The sequence below is a fragment of the Hippopotamus amphibius genome, chromosome 3 (assembly GCF_030028045.1).
Source record: "Hippopotamus amphibius kiboko isolate mHipAmp2 chromosome 3, mHipAmp2.hap2, whole genome shotgun sequence".
In the NCBI taxonomy this organism is placed as follows: Eukaryota; Metazoa; Chordata; class Mammalia; order Artiodactyla; family Hippopotamidae; genus Hippopotamus; species Hippopotamus amphibius.
Window position 1 is genome coordinate 21615013 of NC_080188.1, and position 25525 is coordinate 21640537.

Sequence of the window (25525 nt, forward strand, 5' to 3'; positions counted from 1 at the left end):
AATGAAGAGTAGCCCTGCTGGCCGCAACTAGACAAAACCTGCGTGCAGCAATGAAGATCCAACGCAGCCAATAAATAAATAAATAAACAAACAAATAAATAAATTTACTTGAAAAAAACCCACTTAAGCCTTCACAACTCTCATTTTTGAATGATTACGAGCAAACCACTGGCATTACGTAAAAAACCTAATTTATATTACAAACTCTAGTTAATGAGCACAAACAATTGTGTTGGCAGTATAGACAGATAAAAATTATCAAACATACAACACCTTTTAATGCATCAGCAAAGAGAATGCAAGTAACAATGAAGTGAGTAAACGGGTACGGCATTGCACAGGATAAGCCTCACTAGGAACCAAGCGTGAGTGTGTATAAGCATTCTCTCCAGAAACCAGGAGTAAAAAAGCCTTCTCAAGTGTCTGTGTCTATCTGTGTCACCTTATAACATTCTGTGGCTGAAAAACTGAGATGAGTCCAATACAGCAGTCAGATTTGGTGTCACAGCATTCAGCCTGGAATTTCCTTCAGAAGTGTCTAGGAATATTTAGTCCTCTCTTTCCCCATCTATAATCCCCACTGTAGTAATATTTCTGATCTTCATTCCTGTGCTTTAGGACTACATTTAATTGGGCTCCCTTTGTCAAGACATCCGTATATTCTCCCTCAGCCCTTCATGATTCATGTCTCTCTTAACTAGCTTTGATGGCATGGTCCCAAACTCAACAACTTCCTTGCTCTTTTCTTCTCCTGGCAAAACTCCCAAATCCTAGGTGAATAGGAACCCTTTCTGTGGTCCATCAGAGTAGGTGGACCTTGCTGGAGAAAAGTCGCCCAGCCAGAGATTAGTAAACACATGGTCCCAACATCTCTGGGTGCTCCACGCTGCCTTGTCACCTACGTTTCTCTAATAAGCTTGCACTCTGTCTGCCCGCAGGACTATGAGCACTTCTCCATCCTGTCTCCAATGTGCCCTTGTCACTCCTGACCCTCTGAATTTTTGCAATCACCTAGACGGAAGCCTCCAACAAGAAATCCCTACTCTTTCTGCCATTAAAACCTGCACATTTACCCACCGTGGACCATCCTCTGTCTCTTTTCTGGATACCATGGAGGGAACACTTTCTTTCTTATCAAAGACCTTCCTTCCATATGTGCTGTGAACCTTCTCTCACCCTCCTTCCTGGTCACCTCACTCTTAAAATTGTGCTGCTCTCCCCTGAAGCTGCATCTTCTCCTCCTGGAACGGATCCTTCTTTTCAGTACTGACACAGTCCTAGTCTCTCTTGTAGGAAACTCACCCCAAACAACCCTCCCCACTGAGCCACACTCATCCCTTTTCAATGCTCTACTCCCCATTATAGTTCAACATCTCAAAATAATCATCACCCACAGTTTCCACTCACCTCCCCACACTGCTCCATTCCCCAGTCACTCCCACCTTGCTTCTCTCTTCGCCAGTTGTTGAATATCTAAATCCAACAACTACTTTCAGCTTTGTCTTACCTAACCTTGCAGCAGTCTCTGACACAGATGACCACTCCCTCCTGGAAATCCTCCTCCTCTCTTGGCTTTGTGCTCTTACACTCTCTTTCTCTAACCACAAAGCAGTCTCTTTTGCTAAGTCCCCTTTTTCTAATCCACCCTTAGAAGTTATAGTTACTCATAGTTCAATCTTCAGCCTTTTTTGTTCCCCTTACTCTATTATTTTATATCCAGGGGATCCAACTCACTTTCATGGCTTTAAATACCATTTACAGGTCAACGACTACCAAATTTATACTTCAGCCAGAGGCTTCTCTTTTATGTGTCAGGCCTCTATAACCAGTTGCCTACCTGATGCCTCCATGTGTATATCTCACTGGCATCTAAAACTTAACAATTCAAACACCTCATCCTCAGCATCTATCCTGTATTCGCCATTTGTGTAAACAGTACCTTTATCCACCCAGTTACCCATGCCAGGAACCCTAACCACCCCGCCCCTTTTCTCCTGCCACATCCAATCCATCCCAAGGGCCCCCTGACATCCCTCCAAAGGGTATCTGCATTCTGTTAACTTCACTTTATTTTCTCTATCATCAACCTAGTCTAAACCACTCACGTCTTTCAGAGACGACTGTAATACCTGCACATTCACTTTTCTCACTTTCGTCCTTAAGCCTCCCCCATCACAGAACCCTGAAAGAGCTGATAACTTTGCTTTATTTTTCTTCACACACTTATCACTTACATAATGTTTCTAAGTATGTGTTCATAAACAAACATATCCAAATGCTAACTGATACACTATTTATATTACAGACATAACACAGTAGGCTTAGGAAAAAGTCACTTTGATGTGAAAAAAAATGATGGGGGGATATACTTTGGGAATACTCTATGACAGTTAATCATCCAGCTTCTTCTTATGCATTTCCTTTGAGCCTTTCAGTGCATACAAGTAAAAAAAAAAAAACAATGTTTAAATAATAAATTAGATCCCATTACTTTTGATATTAACCACTGGCATGTGGTCACTCCTAACCAAGACAGTAACAAATCCTGGGACAGAAAAGGAAATGCCTCTTCTAGTTAGTGTACAAACTTGCCTTATGTAGGAAAAGTTCAAGAAAAAAAGGCAGACACTCATTTCCTTAAACAGCACCATTACTTCCTGGTTATGGCCTTGGAGATATATATATATTTTGAAGATATTTTTAAGTGTCCTCTGAATAATGATACAATCTTTAAAGACTCTCTTGTCTGTAGCTGAGACCATTTTGCCCCAAGAATGCAGGTTAGTTGGGAAACTACACAGTCATGTGGGAATAAAGAGCCAGAAACTCACAGCGACATCACTGCTCATAATGGAAGTCTTCTCTTATTTACCTTCAGAAATAAAGTAATTAAATAATCTCTTTGCTTTCTGCCCTTTCCTACTACATGGCAACTGGTTTTATCCCTAACAGAGAGATGGGTATGGTTTCTGAAATCCCCAAGACAATTCGATGTTATAATGAGCACATCATTGGAATGGTGGGGTCCTGACTCCAATTCATTTTCGTTCTACATCAATTTTGGCGCCACTAAGTATAAGTGTTTCCAGATCACTATCGGGGTCCTATATCCTACAGTTGTGATGCAGTTATGTTCAAAATTATTTTTATACTGCCTCTAGAAGCATGCCTTAAAAGACTCTGAAGAGAGCTGTTTATGATTTACTTACAGATATGACAAAAATTATATTGAATATTTTAATTTAATATTTGGTCTAAATAAATTTAAATAAAAATAAAACATACTTTCTAGTTATTTCAAAGAGAAGAAACAAAAATGGAGGGAAATTTATGTCACACATACAAACCACAGAGCAACTGTTTTACCTGGTGAACTCCAAGACATTGAGCAATTCGTATCTTTCTTCCTGCCCCAGCTAGGAAGGAAAGGAAAACATGATTACATAGAGTTGGAATCTTTGGCTTCTTAGAAATAAACCCTAGTCATGAAGTTTTAATGTAAAAAACGTCAACACAAACAAATCGTCCCTTCTGAAATACATCATCTTTAATTGAACTTACTAACTTTTGAAGTTAAGATGGAAGATTGAATACACACATTTAATTTTCGTCCTTCTCAAAGCCCCACCAAAACTACAAAAAACACTTAAGAAGGAAGAAACTTGAAATGGTAGGAAAATAAGAAAAGAGAAAACAGGACTAAAATTTGGAAGCTAGAAAACAGATCAGTGAGAAATGCATTCTTGGCAGATACATGCAGTTTCAAAGGCTGTGGTAGCCATGGGGAAAGCTGAGAACCAACCCGATTTGTACCACATAATCCACAAATGGCTTAAGGAAGTGGAATAGTTAGCTGGTAGCTCTAGAACTGGGAGGTAAAAGATGGGCCTGAAATGGGAGGACTGGGAAAGAGCTATGGAAAAGCAGCTCTGGGCACTGGCTCTTCCTGCATACTGGCAGAAGACTGAGGCTTTGCTCTGTAAAGGGTAAAACAGAGGCTCTTTTGTCTAGAAGTCGACTGGCACACTTGAAGATACAGCACTGTTATCACATTCGTACTAGAGGCTCGGCCCCAATGCCCCCAACCCACTCAGCCCCCTATAATCTGGCAGCCAAACCTTTCCAGGTGGAAATCAGAAGACGAATCTCTAGGGAATTCCCAAGCCTGAGAGAGGCCCTAAAGGTACAGACCACCACGATTTCCCAAATGAATCCCACCAGACCACCCCACAGGGAAGCCCACTGCTGGCAAACACCCTCTCATGCTCAGAACCGCCACACAAACTTTGAAGTTCTTTACTCTCAACTACGAGAAAACCAAAGATTAACAGACATCCAAGGACAGCTATTAACATGGATCACAGATACCCAAAACAAACAGATAAGAGTGATGTGGAGGAAAGAGAATTCAAAAAGAAAACACGTGTGTCGGCCTGTGGAGGGTCAGATTCTGGGTTTCCTGATGGGCAGAGGGGCTGGTGACAGGTCCTAGATGCTTCTTCCCTTGGTTTCAACACCAGAATCAAGTGGTCTGTCATACGTTTTCTATGGGCATTTTCTGTTGTATCACTGGAACTTGATTACTGTGGCTTCCCGGTGGCATAAAACTTCCTGCAGGGTTTTTTTAGAGATTGGATTAAGTAATTAGCAAATTATTCAGGCTGCCAATTATCTATTTCAACTTTTAGCAAAATTTGTACAGGGAGGAAAAGGATGTGAAATTCAATCGGATTCCTACCTTTTTGACATTAGTAAAAGACTTGAAGCAGTAGAGGCAAAAAGGAAAAGTTACTTTATGTATTTTATGTCAGGCAGAGGATGTGAAGCTGATTTTAATAAACTTAAATTCATTACTATGCTCATCTGAAAAAGACTGGAATTCTGTAATTCATTTGGAAATAATTAATCATATGGATACATGACCTAACCCAAGTGGGGCAATGAAATAATTTTAAATGTTTGGGTAAAATGTGTCAAAGCAAAAACCAACTGTATAGAATGAGAAATGTAAAAATGTTTGCTGAGGAAATTATTTTATCCACAGTTTTTTTGAATTGTATTCAAAATCCCCAAGATGTTTCTAAAAATGTTTGCATAAAACATTTAAATATGAAAGTTAATGTCTACATATATTTTTCTTTTGGTTACAAATTTCATACCTTTGGAAATACTGCTGTACTCGCCAGTATGTGCTTTTTAGTGGGATTTGTGAAGCAAATGAAGAAAATGTTTGAAAAAAAAAACACTGCTTGTACAATTACTATGTTTTTGTGATTAATATTTATGTCCTGCATACTGCCCTTTGGTGACACAGGAGGAGACTGGCCTTATTATTCTGCATATTGAAGCTCCTGCCGCAGACCTAGCACTGTCTGTTGTACATCCCATGTGCAAGTGCTGCAGCAATTAGATGCTGTGCTTTCCTCTTAAGTGGAGAATGGGAAACTCCAGAAAAGAACACTGAAAGTGGACATTTGATTTTTGGTGAAGTATGATTTTCCCACTGCAATAATCAAAACAATTATAGTGGCAGCTTAAGACCATTTTATATTCCAGTAAAGATTACATTAAAAAAACTATCATTATTCCTCTCAGAGAAGTAACATGACACCTTTGAAACAAGAACTACTAAAAAAAAGCAATATTGAAAAAACAATAAAAGTTTCTAGAAACCAAAAATGTGATTGCAGAAATGAAAAGAAAATCAACAGAAGTCTGAGAAGATAAAAAAAGAGGAAAACTTCCAAAAAGTAGAACAAAAAGGCAAAGACATGAAGAGCAGGACAGCAAAGTTAAAAGATGCACTCAAGAATTCTAAAAAGAGAGAGCAGAGGAAAAAGAGGGAAGGAAAATGAACAGACACATTCAAGACAATTTTCCAGAATGTAAGGATATCAGTTTCCAAATGGAAAAGTGTTCACTCAGTGCTCAGTACAATGGGTTAAACTATTGCCACCAAGGACACTCGTGAAATTTCAGAACTCTTGAGACAAAGAAGATCTCACAATCTTCCGGAGAGACGGGGTGGACAAGTCACCAAGACTGGAGTCACCGTGGCTTCTGACTTCTCAGTTAGGTATACTGGAAGCCAGGAGACAGAGGAGCAGTCAAGATTCTTCAGGAAACTGACTTCCACCCTGGAATTCTATATTCAGCAGGACTACCAATTAAGTAGAAAGACAGGATAAAAAATGTTTAGAGTTAAAAGGACTAAACAAAAAACCAAAGAACTTTCAATGCACCTTTTCTCAAGAAGACAATAAAGAACGTGTTCCACAAAAATAAGAGTAAGACAAGAGCAAAGAAAAAAAATCTAACACAGAAGAGAGCTAAAGAGACTCACGGGGAGACAGGAAAGAGACTCCTCCTGTCAACCATGAGTAAGACTGAACTGTCCACCAGGGCAGCTTCGAGCCCTGAGTCTGGAGCTGGGTTTACTGAGTCACTACTGTGACTTCTGCTTCTATAACGCCTTTTCGACAGAATGAAATTGACAGAAAATGTGTTCTATCAACACCAGCCAGTTCTATCAACACCAGAAAGAAGTTCTGACTTACAGGAAATGGAAAGTCCAAAACAGGAGCCAATCAAAAGGAATTCCAAGTACCAAAGAAGCAGGAAAAACTGGCCCGGACCAAGCAGAAGGGAGGGTTTCAGGAAAGATGTCTCAGGGAAACAACTGCCCATTGGCAGGTTATCTGGGGTAATCATGCTGATAAAAGTGCACTAAGAAGGTATGGAACAATTAGTAATAGGTATAAAGAAAATCAGCAATTGGAAAAAGACACGAAATTTATCTTTAGAAAATAAAGAAAAAAATTTACTTTTGGGAGATAATTTTGTATCTGGAAACACTATATTAAAAAAAGACTCAATGAGGTATCACCTCACACCAGTCAGAATGGCCATTATCAAAAAATCTAGAAACAACAAATGTTGGAGACGGTGTGGAGAAAAGGGAACTCTCCTGTACTCTTGGTGGGAATGTAAGTTGGTACAGCCACTATGGAAAACAGTTTGAAGGTTCCTTAAAAAACTAAAAATAGAACTATCATATGATCCAGTAACCCCACTACTGGGCATATGCCCAGAGAAAACCATAATCCAAAAAGAAACATGTACCATAATGTTCATTGCAGCACTATGTACAATAGCCCGGACATGGAAGCAACCTAATGCCCACCAGCAGATGAATGGATAAAGAAGATGTGGCACATGTACACAATGGAATATTACTCAGCCATAAAAAGGGATGAAATGGAGCTATATGTAATGAGGTGGACAGACCTAGAGTCTGTCATACAGAGTGAAGTAAGCCAGAAAAACAAACAGTTTATGCTAACTCATATATACAGAATCTAAAAAAAAAGGTACTGATGAACCCAGTAACAGGGCAAGAATAAGGATGCAGATGCAGAGAATGGACTGGAGGACATGGGGTTGGGGGGGCAGGGGGTGAAGGGGAAGCTGGGATGAAGTGAGAGAGTAGCATAGACATAGATACACTAGCAACTGTAAAATAGATAGCTAGTGGGAAGTTGCTGTATAACAAAGGGAGATCAACTCGTTGATGGGTGATGCCTTAGAGGGCCAGGACGGGGAGAGCAGGAGGGAGTGGCGGGAGGGAGGGGATATGGGGATGTATGTATAAATACAGCTGATTCACTTTGGTGTACCTCAAAAGCTGGTACAAGAGTGTAAAGCAATTATACTCCAATAAAGAGCTTAAAAAAATATCTAACTCAAAAAAAAAATACTGAGTATAACGATGTTTTGCTAGGAACACTGGTACAGGCAAAATAATATAAACACTAAATAATGTTTTAATGAGATACAATTTATATACAATAAAGTATATAAATATGTAGTTCAGTGAAAATTACATAGTTTGTCAAAGGTATACTTGGCGTAACCACCACCCAATCAAGACACAGAATATTTCTACTGTCCCATGAATTCCTTTGTGCTCTTTTCCAATCTCCTCCCTGACACTGAGGCAACCACTGCTCTGAATTCTATCACACAAATCACTTTTTCCTTATCTCAAGTTGCCATAAATGAAATTCAGGAGTATGCACTCCTCTGTGTCTGACTTTTTTTTCAATATAATGTTTCTGAGATTTATCAATGTTGTTGATGGATCAATAGTTTACTCTTTTTTGTCATTTAGCTATTCCATGGTATATCACAATTTGTCCATTCTCCTAGTAATGGATATTTGGTGTGTTTCTAGTTTTTGGCTACTTAGAATACAGCTGCTATGAACATTCCATGAGACATTTCTCTGTGGACGTATGTTTTCACTTCTCCCAGGTAAGGATGAGTACAACTCCTGGGTCAGGTGCATGTTTATCTGTGTTGGAAAACTCTAAAAGGATTTCCAAGGGATTGTACCATCTTACACATCTGCTAGCAGTATACAGGTGATACACTTGCTCTGCATTTTCATTAGCATTTGGTGCTGCCAAGGTTTTTAATTTTACCCTTTTTGGTGGGTCTGTAGTGGTATCTCATTGAGACTTTAATTTGCATTTCCCTGATGACTAATGATGTGTTTTTGTGTGCTCACTGGCCATTTGTATATCTTCTGTGAAATGTCTGCTCAAGTCTTTTGCCCATTTAAAAATCTGGGTCCAAATACTTGCTTAACCACACTGTAATATAATTATAATACTATTGGGAAGGGATGGTGAGTCAAGAGAAGTAACTCCTCATTTAATATAATCAAATAGAAAGTCAGTAGATATGTCTAAAATTGAAGAATCAAAACAAATATCATTCATCAAACATTAAAAAATGTATAAGATATGTAAATGCCCGAATAAACATCTAAAAGAATAGAAAGCGGTTGCTTCCGGAGAGGAGAACTTCTATTATGAGCTTTTTGGTGTTATTTTATCTTTGAAGCTATGCGCATGTATTGCTTTGATTAAAAAAAAAAAGAGACTTAAAAATAAGTAACTTACTGAATCTATAATCACTGAGTCAGGTGTTCTTCCGGTGAAAACAAAATTCAGTTGTTTGGCTGCTCTGACCAAGGCTCCCTCATCTGTTTCAGGAAAACAGGAGAAAGAAAATATATAGTGAAAAAAAATTACCCCAAATACAAGAGAAAGCCATTATTGTAATGCAATTTTCTGCTTAATTTTAAAAATAATTAAAATTCTTTTTAGTCTGGCTTCTATTACTGAAATCCACTTCTTTTAAAATTATATGACAATGCCAAGGGAATGAGTAGAATGATCAGAAGATGCCTTAGAGGACTGGGACGGGGAGGGTGGGGGGGACTCGAGGGAGGGTGGGAATACGGGGATATGTGTATAAAAACAGATGATTGAACTTGGTGTACCCCCCAAAAATAATAAATAAATTAAAAAAAAAAAAAGTCTTTTGCCCTCTTGGACCCATAATCTAGAAAGAAAGAGATGAAATCAAGCAAATGTTAAGAAGACTGTGGGCATAGATTCTGCTTCCAACACTTACTGACGACAGAAGTCATATTTATAATAATGTATAATGGAGGTTTTCTGCTTGGCATGAGTCAATCCCGCCAAAGGGTCCATCCAAGAAGATATAGTCAATAATCACCAGTGTTGATTGTGATATGTGACACCTTCAAATTATTGTGTCCTCAGAATCTAAGAGATTAATCACCTTGGGTACATGTGGGGACATAGCTTTCTGTTCATTGGTTTACTAGGCCTATGTAACTTGTCATCATAAATGAAACAGAAATCTTCTAGCAGTAAATAAATTGATGTCATTGTGGTGAAAAAAAAAAAAAGAATCTGAGACACGTATAGACCCCAGAGTCATATTTCTGAAGATTAAGTTTCACTGTTAGCCAAACACATCAAAGAAGGATAATTAAATGTACCCCTTTGTCCAGCATATTCTCTAGAAAACCTTTATTAAAATGAATGACGCCAAAAAAAAAAAAAAGAAAATCCTACATTTGCAACAACAGGGATAGACATGAAAGCATTATGCTAAGTGAAATATGCCAGAGAAAGAAAAATACTGTATGATCTCACTTATATGTGATATCTAAAGGGAAACAAAAACAAAAAAAACCCCAAACTCATAGAAAAAGAGATCAGACGTGGTTATCAGAGGTGGAGGGTGGGGGAAAGGGGAACTTATACGATAAATAAGTATTAGGGATACTATGATATATATCAATTATTTCTTAATAAAACTGGGAAAAAAATGAATGGCACAAAATTGCCTTAAGTTTCATCCGTTTCCTCGTAAAATGTTTAATGTAGAGAAACTAATACTAATGTTGAGGAGTCAATGTAAATGGATATAAATGAACTGATGCTTTGTTGTATTATATATTATTTACTTACATCACCATGTTATACCAAACCTTCTTGTTTCTGAGGGAAGGGTGTGGGGTAAAACATTCACATAGTCTCTGTGCTAACAATATGAGATATATCTTATGCTTTTTAGGAATTTGGTACATTCTACAAGGTCACAGATGCTGGTTTACAATACATTTTAAAACACTTATTAAAAAAGTTTCCTTCTTTCCTGAAATCTTACAATCACCAAATTGACTGTTTACCCAATTTTACATTGAAAATTAGCCTAAGTATTAAATAATGATAACCACACTAACACATATTTTATGGAATCCCCTCAAACGGGCACAACTTTTCTCACTCAATCACACAGCAAACTCTTTGATTATCATTTCCAAAACAAGAAAGCAAAGCTGGTATTCTAAAATGCACACTACTTAGGCAAACAGATCTTCCTTTTCCTGTGTGCTTATGTGCAAAAACTGTTTATGACTAACAGTTTATTCTTAGTTATTTACAAAGAAGGGAGAATTTACTATGTGTATATATAAAGAATCATTTTTTTTACTTGTGTGAATTTTGTTATTCAAATTTCCATGTCATTTATGTCATATAACAAATGTTACACAAAGCTATATATTTTAAAATATATATATATATTTAAATTTGAAAGCCAAGGTTTATCTGATCAGTAGATAAAATTTTTAATCTGAAAAACATAACTTGATTATTTTACCTCTTCAAATTAAATTTTTCTGAACAATCTCAAATTTCAGAACAATTTTCCACCAAGAAATACATCACAATTGCTTCATCTGTACCTGGAGATGCTGCTTGGTAAATAATCTTATCACCTTCCCGCTCTGGTACTGCTGTGTGACAAACTGCCATCATTGTAAGAAATTCACATATTATAGGTGCAGTTGGCTGTAAGAAATAAACACACAATTTAGCCCCTTTCATTTAAACATTTGACACTAATGACAGTGATACTACTTCACGTACATCTATTAAGAACGCAGCTGTTAAATACTGAAGGTGTAGAATCCAAGAAGCCAACATCTATTATGAAGAAAAAATATTTTTAACTAAAATCACTCATTTTTGCACCCTCTCATTCCTTTTCCAAACATTTATATAAGACTACTTTGTCTTGTTAAATAGAAACAGTACAGTGAAAAAGGCAGATGTGGTTGAATCTTATTAAGGACAGGAGAGAAATTCTAAAATGTCACTTACCTGGTTCTAATTCCTGATCGGATCTGAATTTGAGGCACCTACTCTTACTGTGGTGCCACTAATTTGTGTTGGGGTGAGGATGGCAGGGGTTCCTCTATAAGGCTTTGTCCTCTCTCTTTCCAAAAATGGCAACCTTAATCTGATATGTTTTACTAAATAAAAAAGGACTGATTGAGCTATGTACAATGGACTCTCATGGCCGGAGGAAGACAAGATCCTTTCTGCAAGAAAGCAGCCAGGTTTTTAAAATTAAACATCTTCTTGTCTGGTTCCTGATGAAGAAAGATGTCATTCGAATTAATAAAGGAGAAATATATTCCTCTATCCTCTTGGACCAAAAAAGTGAAGTGACTGGAAAGAAAAATCAGAACATTGTTTGAAAAAAAAAAAACTGTGTAAAGGCTAGAATGGCAGACAAAATAGACAAGGTCCCTGCTATGTCAAGCTTTGACTAGTGGGGAAAACACAGATAAATAGTACACAAGTATTATTTATTTGTAGCGTGAAAAGGGCTACAAAGGATAGAATGTGCAAATATCATATAATCTAATATGATGTGGGCCAGTCTGTGGTTGTTCTCATGACAACGTGATCTTTAAGCTGAAGAAGATTTAGCTTCATGGGGAACTGAGCACAGAGTTTTCCATCAAGCACGAATCACACATGACTGAAAAGGTCCTAAAGGAGGAAAGAATGAAGCATGTTTGAGAAGATAAAAGAAAGTCAGTGTAGCCTGAGGAGAAAGAAAGGGAGGGGAGCTCCAAGTGAGGTTGGTGACTTCGGCAGGGGCTGGACCATGTAACTTTGTAGGTGGAGAGGGAAGCCACAGCATGGATTTAAACAGGGGAGTGATGGGACTTGATTTCCATTTGCATCATTCCAGCTGCCACGTGCAGTAAGAACTGGAGGGGGTAAAAATGGAAACAAAGAGCATGGTTAGGAGGCTGCTGTAAATTCACCTGGGGGATACCAGTAGTTTGGACTGGGGTAGAGAAAGTGAGAATGAAGTGGAGAAGACATTTAGGATATATTCTAGAAAGTCATATTGATGGGGGCTGAGTGACTCATTACAGATCTGGAGATGGAGGGGAAGGAAGTAGCAAAAGCAACCCTAAGTTCCTAGAATGAGTAATAAGACAGTTCGTTGATGGTGCAATTGTAAACCTGAGAACACAAGAGAGAAGAGGTGGGTCTAGGTCTAGATTTTGTGGATCTTGAAGCTCATGTTTTGTTGAAGGCAAAAATATCCACATGAACACATTGCTGGGGGCCCTGCCCAGGGGCAGAGACGGTAAGTCCACCAGTGCTAGGAAGGGCCTAGGTTTTGGGGTGATGAGCACAAGTTCAAGTTTTGACACACTGAGCTTGAAGCGATTGTGAAAAAAAATTGGGGGTTTAAACTTAGGAGACCATTTGATTGGATGGAATTTTAATAAGTATCAGTAACTTCATTAAGTGTAATGTTCATATTGGGTGGCAGATGTTGGAAGTTCTTTTTTTTTTTTTTTGGAAGTTTTTATTGTGTAGATTTAACACTGGCCTATAATTTTGAGCAGGTAATTCATTTCTATAGATATTCCGAAATTGTTAACGAGTTGTTTCATGCAAATAGAGTTCGAGTTAACATATAATATTTTAAAAAAACAGACTATTGATTAATGACCATGTTAAAACTAAATATCCAACAACCATGAATTTATGTTGGCCAAGTAAAAAGAATTCAGAGATAACAGATTTTGCTAATTATTAGAAATGACCATGAAACTAAAAAAGAAATATATATACATGGAAGATAATTCAGAGAAACACTCACTAGTTTTCATTTATTAAGGAAAAGATAACGGTATTATGTTGCTTACATGATTATTTTGGAGGTTTTCCAGCAATGATGAATCACTAAATGTTTTTTCGTCTCCAAACTGTGAGCTCTGCCTAAAGGTGAAAAAAAATGGAACAAACTTGGTTTATTTATACAAGCCCACTGATCTATTTGTACGTTACTTTTAAAATAAATCATTATGCCTGCAAACTCTTAATAGATTAAATATAATCTAGTCTGCATTTCTAAATAAGACATCACAGATTTCAGGATTGAATCATAAAATATTTTCAAACATTCTAAAACGTGAAAGTCTTTTACTGTTCATTTTCCTGGAGTAAAAGTATGTTGTAGTCACATGAAGCTAAAAAAAATTAATTTAAAAAATGTAACAAAACTGCTAAAATACCTGGAATTGAATTTTTCTACTTCCATAATTTTTCCAAGTTTGAAAAATTTTGATTGTTAATGGAGTTGTTATAAAAAATATTCTTTTACTTTAGCCATGAGAAATTATTTGAAGTGACTGTTACTACATGATTATCATATGAAACTAAAATATGAATAAACTGTTTACATATTTCATCAACATCTATCACTAACAAATATCTGATATATTTACATACATACCTCATTCACTCTGTGTATGTATATAAAGGAGAACAAACCATAAACGTGGATGGGGTTTTGTGCTGTGGTTGTCTTCAGATTAGCAAACATGAATTCCATATGAAACAAACCAAATTAGAATTGCCTCTATAATCTAGCTATTCCTAGTCTCACAGCTATGCGATTTAATATCAAAATGCCGAGATTCATAGGAAGGACAAAAAACATTTGTGTGGAAATGTCAAACCTCAAGGGTATACTTTTCAGTGTTCAGTGAAAATATATAGATCTAAACCTTTTGTGCAAGAAGGAAATTTCAGAAATCACTGAGGAAAAAATAATGTATTCATTACTAAATAATCACAATCCAGAAAGCTTTTAATCACAATCTTTAGAGGTTACAAAGAGTATTATCAGTGCCAATGTGCCAAATATCAAGAGTTTCATATTTTAAAGCCAGCTGCTTGAAAGGAAGGAGAAATCATTGAAAAGAAAAAGTGAAATAATTGAACATAAACCATACTGTCAATATATGCATTTTATCCATAAACCAAAGAAGGAAGTTAGAATGTTTATAGTAAAATACACCTTTATTTATGTGCAATAATTTGGTCTATTAATTCTCAAAATTATAATACATCTTTATTAGCATGTAGTAGATTAGAATTTTCAAAAACATCACTGGGAGGCAGAATAAACACATTCTACTACTACTACTGCTACTACTGCTGCTGCTACTGCTACTGCTACTACTACCACTACTACCACCACTACTACCACCACCACCACTACTACTACTACCACTACTACCACTACCACTACTACTACCACCACCACCACCACCCCACCACCACCACTACTACTACTACTACTACCACCACCACTACTACTACTGTGGTGGGAACACTAGGAGCTCTAAGACCCAGAGGCCATAACTCAACTGGAGAAATGTAGCTGGGTCCAGTTGTTATCTATATGTGCCTGTTTACTCTGTAATTCCTCTTGCATGTTTCCTGCATACCTCTGTTACTATGTAGCCCTTGTAAGTCTAAAACGGCCCAGAGGCCATGAAAGAAAAGTATCCAATCAAATCACATGCTACCTTCCTTGTTACCTTATTTGAGGGACAAAGAAAGCCTCACCTATAGGAGCTTAACAAAAGGTATAAAAGACAATGCCCTGCTGTGTTTGGGGCTCAGCCTTTGGATACGAATCCACTGAGCCTGTGCTGGCACAAATAAATGCTGCTTCCTGTATATAGCCTCAGTGTTTTGCTTCACTCTGTAAAATCCCCCAACACTACTACCACCACCACCACTACTACCACCACCACCACCACTTCTCCTCCTCCTCTAGTTTTAAAGATGAAGGGAAAAAATCCAAGAACTTTTAAACAACTTACCAATGGGTGGAAAGAAATTAACATGCATTTTTCTTCTAAATATTATCATTTCTTAAAAAAGGAATATTCACAGTAACGTTCGGCATATAGAAGTCTGTTTTCCTTCTAAAGAATTACAGCCTAAAAGTCTTTATAAATCTGAAGATATGTCTTATTAGTCTCACCAGTAATTCTTTCGTTTCATAAATCACATTTACCACAATTGATAAAATTTTCAAATGTATTTACAACAAATAACACTGGATATGCAACTGAAATATTTATTAATACACAGACACATCCTGCCCTCTATTCACCAGCGATGCCTTCTGACAAGGATAATGCTAAGTAACTCTTCTCCCAGAAAGCAGCTTCCTTTCCAAGATCACAAAAACCATCAGCAACTCATCTGCTTAATCACATGGCCTGGGTTGGATAACTCAGGCATGGAGCTCTCATCACCTCTCTCTGAAATCTCACAAAATGTTCACTTTTAGTAAAAGTGAGCAGATAAAATTAGGAAGCTCAAGTCACTGCAAAATAAGGACCAACTGCATTAAATGTAAAATAGTTTTAACTGTTAGTTGACAAAGCTATATGAATTTGCAAACTGCTCACAAATAAAAGTACAAGCCAACATCTACATTTTGTTAAAATTTTCCATAGAAGTTTTCAAGTGACATTTGCCTCATAAGCAGACAAAGAAATTACGGCATTTTGCAAAAAGTAATGAGGCAGGGGGTGTAACATGTGGGATCTTAGTTCCCCGATCAGGGATTGAACCCACACCCCTGCACTGGAAGCACGGAGACTTAACCACTGGACCACCAGGGAAGTCTAGTATTAGTTAATTTCATACATGACAGTGTGGACTATGAAATCATGCCAACGAGAGAAAAAAAGGAAAAAAGTTCAAGCCACACTTTTTACCTTAAACCAATGGATGAATGACTTAATAAAATTACTAAGGTGATAAAAAATTATTTTTAACTAAGTTAAAAAATAACTTAGGAGTACAAAAGGCCTAAGTATTATACGTAATTCAGAAAACAAAACAAATTAAAAAATCTGAGTGTATAAAGCTAAAACGTTTCTGTATAGTAAAAACTATTGTAAGCAAACTCGAAAGCCAAATGACAAAATGGGGGAAAATATTTCCAACACATATAACGAAGGTTAATTCACTTGAAAAGGACTCAGAGAAACCAATAATAAAACGATCAACAATGCAGTGGGACAAGGAGCAGAGGATATCAACACACAGTTCACAAAGAAGGAAATTTAAAGTGGCTTTAAATGTACATTCAATCTTGCGTCATAATGAGAGAAATGAGATTTAAATTTATCAATCTGGCAGAAACAAAGTTTGACAACTCTGCTGCGATGATCATGGGAAAACAGTTAAACCATCTAACACTGGTGAGAATGAAAGCTGGTACAATTTCTAAAAAGGGATATTGGCAATTTCTATCAAAATTTAAAATGCATGTAATCCTTTGATGTGGAAATTTCAGTTCTAGGAATTTACACTACCTGGTGCAAAATGCTGTACGTACACATTCATTCTTTGCAGTGCATTTTTAATAGCAAAAGATTAGAATGAACCCAAAGTTTATCAGGGTTATTGCTTAAAAAGACTATGGTATATCCACATAACAGAACACTATTTAAAAAATGGGAGGCTCTCCATGGAATATGGATAAACCTCAAAGATGCACTGTTAAATGAAAAGCTGTACAAAACAGTGTGTATAGTATGCTTCATTTTCTGTAAAAATATGAGAGAAAAAATACATGCATGTATATGAGTAGAATAGATCTGGAGGGATACACCTGAAATTGGTTACACTGGCTTCCTTCAGGAGGGGAAATGGAAGGTCGAAGACAGGAGAGGGAGGGAAACCTTTCCAACTTCACATCCTTTGAACTTGTAACACATTAACGCATTATGAACTTAAAAAATAAATCAAATTTAAATTGAATATAAAAAACCACAACAAAATCCATGTCAGAACAAAATCCAATCATGTCAGCTGAAACATATACACATCCTAAATACAAACTAAATGTATACATTATGTACATGTACATGCTACACACATGCACACACGGGAAGACAAAGGCAGTATGTCTGCAAAGCACTGTTGTTTTGAAAGGATCTACACCTTCTGCTTCTGAATGGTGCCACTGTTCCAAATCAAAATTCCTTAAAGGGAGATTTAATTTTCAGAAATGAATTTGTTATTCAGTGTCAGGTCCACTCAAGTCCAAGAATATGAACAAGTGATTGAATTCAATTATAATATTTTTGTTAGACATGGGTTTTGAGCAAAGTAATGAAATCTGCTTTTTCATGTGGTCCAAAGTATTTCTGAGGGCAATTACAAAAGAGGAGTTCCAAAAACATTCTGTGAAATGGTTGCTTCATTGGAATAAATAAATTACCTGTCAAAGTGACTACTTTGAAGACTAACACTAATTTGGATGTGTTAGATCTCATTATTATACAGTCACACCTGGAAGAATGTTTTAGTGAGCACAGCGACTGCAGCAGAAAAAATAAATACTATTCATTCCATACATAATTACAGACCAAAATGAAATGAGAAACTAACACCAGAAAATGGTACTATCTGCTGATATTGTGATAGTACTAAAAACCACAGTGAAATGACTAAGCACAGAACACTTTAAGGTAATTCTCCTGGAGAAGCACCCTTGCTAGCATTTATTTAAGGAAAAACCACAACTATCAGAAAGAATAATGAGAAACCATATCAAATAGTTAAGAAAAAGTGAAATAATATATATTACCTGGGGTTTGCCTCAAAGTAATAGTGAGGGAAATACAGATGAATTGAAATTGGCTTTAAGTACATATTATTGAAGCGAGTAAATGAGTATACCTGTCTATTTATGCTTGATATTTTCCACCAAAAGATTAGAAAAAGAAAAAAATGTAATGAAATATATAGTTTTGGAAAGTAACCATATCTTAGGGCTACACGGATGTTGATAATAAGCAGATATTTTTGTGCGATCCTCTAAATATTGATACTATCTGTTTAGAGAATGGTAGATTTTTAATAGAAATGAATTAATCTGTAAGGTCATGTGTTAGCTGATGGTACCTGGCAATAACAAACCCATACCAATTCTGGAGTAAGTGGCTACTGGCTGCTAAATGATTTCATCTCTGTAAACTATTTATATGAATAGATTTAAGTGAGTAGAGCTACAACCATCATCTAATTATTTTTAATGTCAAGAGAATGTTTTTGAAACATTACAGGTTTGCCTTCAAATCTGACTAAATATGTTAACTAATCTACATACACTTAAGTGTTAAATATTACGTGTTTTTTAACTTGGTATTTTTGTGGCAAATATGGTTCAAGTAGGGTAGTAAAATATATAGTATAGGCCACAGGTTTTATATGTGGAATCAATGAACTTCACATTGAAAGGTGAAGTTGCTGACAGACAAGAATAAACTTTCAGATTTTGGATTTATATAGTCAGCTACACTTTCCAGTTTACCCTTTAAGACCAGCAGCATGAAGATATGGTCAGATACCTGCAGCGTAGGATTCAACCAGATCATACTCTCAATCTTGGTTTCACGGGCAACATGAAACCAAGTGGATCAAGACAGACAGATGCCAGGTTTAGGACCGTGCAAAGTTGTGTCCCCTCATGCTAACTTTTCTCAAGTCAGTCAGTTAAACTTTACTTGCTCTTGCTACCTTAACAAAACAAGAAAGAAAGAAAAAATAAACTAACGAAATAGTAAGGATATCTTCTGTTGTAAAAACAGAAGATTTTTGAAGCTCTTTAAAGTCTGTCGGATGTAATATAACCAGCACCTACTTTATAACCAGGCTGAGCAAGGCTTTAACTCTTTCTCCCATGTTTAATGGTTGTAATACTTTGGCACAAGTTACTTATTAGCTTCTTTGCCTAGATTTTACCAACTTTAGAATGGTCATGTCAATGACAACTCCTCAAATAAGTCCTGAGGATTAAGTGAGAGACATCAGAGCGAACACTCTCTGTGAGCTTACTACGCCCAGACACTCTTCTAAGCACTTCAAAAACATAATTCATTTAATCTTCACAATCTCCCCATGACGTCTACATTCCACCAAATGAAGAACCACAGGCAATGAGGTTAGGTAATTAGTTCAAGCGCACCAGTAGGATCAGGATGTGAACTTGGGTGGTCAGAATGTGAAGTCTGTATCCCTGACAATTGTACAGGACCCAGGACGCAATAAAAGTTCAAGTAGTATCTGTTCCTTCATCTTTGCTGCCTACAGGTAACTACTTGATAGATGGAGAATCCAAGTATATATTTAAAATAAAGCTTACTTTATTAAGAAGTTGGCAAAAGCCTTCCCTTTTATTTTTAAAAATATCATTAATATCTAAGTTTATATGTAACTGTAAGTGGAATTGTACAAAAATTTATGAAAAAGCTGGCATTTTTAAATTTGGAGTTACCTAGTTTAGAATATCAAATCTCCCAAAAGGGTGATTTACAAAAAGAACTTATTAAACAGATAAAATGACATCCTTTCTTTCCAATAGTGATAAAAATCATGAAACAACCTCTATTGAAAGTAGGATATTTTAAATGACCCGAGTAAACAACAATTTTAAACATTTCCATCCAATCTCAATAAAAATATGATGAAGGCAATTTCCTTCTCTTAGGAACAAGTCATCTTCGAAAAACATATGTTAATTCTACACCCATGAACAGTGTTTAAAATGAATTGAATTATGTTAATTAATTCTACAGAAAAGCAACAAGTAACAAGATATGGTCAAAATTTTAACTACATTCTCAAAAGCTTAAATAAAAGGGAATATCTACATCATTAAACCTGAATTATCCACAAACAGTAAGATGCTTTGGCACATTTAAAAAACACTAAAAATTACTCCGTTGTGGGTAGGTGTCGAAATGTATGACACACCAAGCAATGGGCTGAAATGTAGTGACTCATCAGCTATCACAGGGACCAAACAGCTGCCTCTGTCATTAACCCTAGGTAGTATGAGGTTTACCGTAAACTGTTAGCAAATTTCCACTTTACTGAAATAAAATCCAAGTTGAAAATATGGCTTAATCATAAAACACATGTGTGATCTGAAAGGAGACTGTGACCGCATATAAAGCCATGTTTTCTAGAGCTACCAGCATCAAAGGAACCTATATTCTGAAATTTCATTTGCCACCAAATCATGATGAATTATCGAAATAAACTTATACCATTCTAAATAAAAATGTAAACCCATGGACAGGATTTTAAGGGAAGACAAAAAAAAAAAATCCAATACATACTGAAATTAAGTCCATAAAATGCCATATTTAACAACTCTAAAATTACTTATATTCCAATTAACTCTAGTCCTTGGTAGCGTGGTTTTCCAACATTTGTTCCAGACATTTAATTTTAAAAAATGTTTATTTTCTAACCTCTAAACAGATTTAGTAATTGAACGAAAATAAAAGTAAAGGAAATTTCTACTGTGTGGGTGTGTTTGAGTAGCATCTTTTTGTAGCTCTGCAGAGTATGTCAACAGTGGCAGAAGGTGGCAGTGCTGAGCTTAAAAAAAAAAAAAGAAAGCTTTCTGGAGCTGTAGCTAAAACCTTAGGTAGTCCACAGCCCAGGGACTCCGAGGTGATCATTACAAATTTTATTACAGACACATAGCTCTATAAAACCCTAGCAAGCCTAAACTTTGAATTAAGTGTTTATAAAATGACTAAAGGTTATTTGATAGGAAATCAGGGATATTCAACAGATTTTAAGAAATACTTTATAGCGCTGTCACCCTACCTGATTAGTAATTTTTGCAAAAGGAGTGAAATGTGTCTAACAAAACAATAATATGCAAACCTTTTAAAGGGATCAATGAGACAGACAGGGCCATGCAGCTTACCATTCATCAGGAGAGCAACCATAATCCTCAGGTTCAGGGACATGGCTTCAGAAAGCAAGAGGAGGGACAGAGAGAAAGGAGAACATAATCACGGAAAGGCTGGAAACGTAAAAGCACGAATGAGGGGAGTACTGAGAGAGAGATCTTGAAAAAGTTAAGAAAAAAACCTTTTAGTTGATTTTGAAAGAATGGCAGTTAGTATAGTAAGTATGATCTATGGTAACTAAGTAGAGTTACAAAGTTATTCTTTAACTGGATAGCCAACTTGCTTTTTCACACCATGAAATTTCTTGATTTTATGCAGACAATTCAATATTCAGCAGGAAATATTGAACTTAAGAGTTTAAGTATATGCTAAAGCCAATGGAAAATTAATTCACATATTGCATAATCAGAATAAAGTATTTTAATGAAACAAACATGTTAATATCTAAGAACAAACTATCACACTGATAAAATCTGCCAAGTATTGAACACATTTCAGAAGTAAATTTGACTACCATGAGAGGATGGTTCTTTAAACAGTTATATTAAAGTAAAAATCAATTGCACTGCTATAACTACAGGGGACCAAGCAAAAACACTGTGCCAAGGTTCGGCCACATTGCACTGCTGTTATGCCCTGGATCTCATACCGGGAGAGGGGCTGGTGTTCCTCAACTTATGCAGCTTAAAGGCTACAGAAGTCAAGGCTTAGGGTTGCTCTCCTTGGGCATGGCCCAGCCCTGGCAGATGCTGAGCACTACTCAGAATGTGATGAGATGAGCAGCAGGTGACCCACGCACCTGTTACCTACCCTGCCTGCACGAGTTTCCCCAAGATCACTGCTCCAGCAGCTCTGGTGTTATGTTCTGCCTGGTTATTTGTCTTTGTGGGTCAGTGCTGTTATATCTGCTTGGTAAGTTCTTTACTTAATCAAACTCATTCTTGATCTCAGCCTTAAGCATCCCAGGCCCTGATCTCTCTGATTAGATCACCCCCCTGCCCTGTTCCCAGTCACAGACTCATGTAGACCTTTGTACTGTGTTATGATTTTATATTTGTATAATTACTTAACTACATCTATTAACCCCTAATTAGACTAGAAACTTTAGGAGGGCTGAAGCCATGTGAACTTTTGCTGATCATTAAATCTGCATCGGCTTACAAAGTGCTACATACATACAAAGAGATGAACATTTGTTGAGTCATGTGAATAAACAAATGGTGTTTACCCAACTTTACCCACCAGTCATGGCGAGCAGTAAAATACATTTATTGGTTATAATATAGACCTAGGGGCTATTTTGATAATTGTGAGGTTTCTCATGGTGAATATCTTCTCAGTGTTAAAGAAGTTGCTGATTCTTTCAGTATACACTGCTAAACAAAATACCATCAAGTGAAACTACTCACATACTGTTTTCACATATAAATAAAGATTGCTTTTAGGAGCATTTGGTTTTTACTTACAGGGAAAATGTCAATGAAATGTTTTTAATACTGATTAAAATGACTTGCCCATACAAAAAAATATTGTTTCGTTTGCTTCATAAAATCTTTTTTTTTTTTTTTTAACCTTAGAGGTTGTACTCAGTTCATCAGCTCATTCTAACAGAAAGATCTAAATTTTCAACAAAGATAGTACTTAGGATTGTAGCCTAGAATAGCCACTGTATGGAGAATTCTAGCCACTGAACAGAAAAGCTTCCTTACCTTTTCTGGCATTCAAGTAACTGTGATAAAACTGAATTATTCCGTATAGGAAGCAATCTGCTGAAATGATGGCTTAAGTGTTTAACAGCAAAATTTCTAGTTTGTAATAAGTTTAGAAATACGACATCACAATTTATTTATATTTAACTAAAAAAATCTAGTGAAACATTCTAATAAGTTTAAGCATGGTGGCGTTTCTGACAAAGTTGAGCTCTACAAAATGATCATTGCTAGGTATGCACAAATCTTATGCTAGTACCCGTCATGAATCCAATTTAGGGCCAAAGTTATATGAAATAAGAGAAAACTTAGTAAGACTAAATTGAAGAGCACTGTTTTAAGTGTTAAATATTTTCTTCCTACAAGCCCATGGGATACCCTGAACTAGGCAAAGATTGTACTGTCAAGAGACTTCAAGTCCTGTCCTTCAAACTGATAAAAGCCAACAGAACTCATCTTTGACTCTAGGGTAAAAGGAGGCTTTATTTTCTTAAAAATGCTTAGGGAGCATCAGCTCTGAAATCATTTCCCCAAAGGCATTTGTTAGCACCTGAAAGTCTGTGTTATTTTCCTTTGTTTTGCTGCATGCTGAGGAGATGCCGCAAGCTTTCTTCTGCTGGAGCTGGAAGAGTACGCATGTAATATCTCCCCATGTTACCCAAGTGTAAACACTCCTATAAGGCAGGCAGGACACTTTAAACATGTTGTGGTTCCTATAATCCAAGAGTGCCCAGAGGAAATGCCCACAGAAGGGTGGTTTTCAGTAATTACTTTTCCCTGTGGAGTTTGGCGGAATTAAGTAACAGCCATGTCTCTCCTGTTGTAACCACCTCAGTAGTCTGAAGTCTCATCGTTTCTCCAAAGCCTTCATATATCAACAACTGTCTACAATGCTGACATTCCAACTGTCCATTGGGAATGTTTAGGGGAGGGGATGTTGATAAAAACTCAATCAGGGTTAAGGATCGTGAAAGCCCATACACAACTTACTGGAAGTGGTTTAAAAACTAGCTTCACTCAACAAGGCTCTTGGTATTCTTGAGAACATGACACATTATCCAAAGAAGAAACATATTTGTTTTCACAGTTAAAAATTGCAAATAAAGGAATTCCTATTTTTAAATTTCTAAGCATGTTAGAATTTTATATCTGAAAAAGAATCTTGGAGATCATCTGGTCTCACTACTCTCATTTTAAAGCACTTGGAATAGTTGAAAGGAATTGTCTAGGGTCACAAGGCGAATGAATGACAACTGCACCTCAATGTTAAGAGATGGTGATTTTCCCAGGAGGAAATTCGTTTCATAGCGAACAATCTAAATGATGACAATACATAACTCTGAATACTACCTTAATATTTACCAATCTCAAACCCACTCTATCATAATACATAATAGTTAATGACAATATCACCAATAAATATAGGAAGAACACTATTCTTTAGAACTACTGCTTGTAAGTGTTTAAGAATTTGTTCCAAGAGTAAGAAAAAACCTTATAAAATGCAAAAGAAAAGAGTACCTAGTTCTCTGTTCTGATAAATTCACAATCAATAATTACTGATTTGAAGAACTTGCTTATTCAATTGGACATTGGACAAAGTAAAAAAAGGGATGTAAATTACCAAACAGAACCCTTTAAAAATAACATTTATGCATGAATGCAGAATTTGTATAAAAACAAATATCATCATAAATCTGTCAGCAAGTGTAATACAACAAACTCTAGAATCACAATAGGCCTTTTCTTCTCTCATCTGGGATAACCGTGGGTCGAACATATAAGTGCAAAATGTCAAAGATTACGGCCCTACCTCTTCCGCCCCAGCAGCAAAACAAAGAGGCCTGTAGCAACTGGGTGGAGGGGAGAAGAAGGCCTCTTTTGTCTAAGGGAACTGTGAGATCTTAAGATAAGAAAGGGAAGATGCAAAATGGCATCTGGCCCGGGAAATAGTAAGTGGCCTGTCCTTACAGTGTAAAAAAATCCATTACATCAAATGTCTTTTTAGCTTCATTTACCCACACAGTTTGAAGTCCCTTTCAGTCATCTTCTCTACTAATCCAAAGAACAGCGATATCTGCCTCCATCTATTTCTCTTTGTAGACCCTGCATATGGGAGCAATCACGTGCTTTTAGAATTTTTTTACCATATGGTTATTTATAATTTTAACTAAAGGCATTTTCATAATTCAATACCCTCTTTTTATACTGGCTTACAGCTTAAGACAGAGCATGAATGGAGAAGGGGCGGGGTACAAGCCAGAAAACCCAAAAGCAAGTGCCCTTGCTTGTGTGGTTAAGATACCAATATTTACCAGTCTGGCTTGTAGATAAAGATAGTGGGGAAATCTGATAGCAGGCCAAGGTCAATCAGCCAGGAGGCTGTCTCATCTTTTTGATCATGCCTTTTTAGGAAATGTAGAAATTAATTTTCTCACAGTACCCTATAAAGTGTTTCAAAAAGAAGGCTTTTGAGCAGTTTAGGCAAGCATACCTGGAAGTAAGAAAAAAAAAAAGGGCG

At 36.5% G+C, this 25525-nt stretch overlaps 1 protein-coding gene across 4 annotated transcripts in view; it reads right to left on the reverse strand.

Moving 5' to 3' along the window:
• The window catches only part of ATP8A1 (ATPase phospholipid transporting 8A1), a 220683-nt gene that overhangs the window by 116338 nt on the left and 78820 nt on the right, over positions 1-25525 (reverse strand). For 2 of the 4 annotated variants that reach the window (XM_057729004.1, XM_057729005.1), the window contains 5 exons: positions 21310-21354; positions 13409-13481; positions 11132-11237; positions 8967-9049; positions 3367-3416 (listed from right to left, as the gene is read on the reverse strand). In XM_057729004.1, the coding sequence (XP_057584987.1) occupies positions 3367-3416; positions 8967-9049; positions 11132-11237; positions 13409-13481; positions 21310-21354 (357 nt within the window). The remainder of the gene's footprint in view (positions 1-3366; positions 3417-8966; positions 9050-11131; positions 11238-13408; positions 13482-21309; positions 21355-25525) is intronic. The other 2 variants (XM_057729006.1, XM_057729003.1) reach the window with 1 other exon arrangement.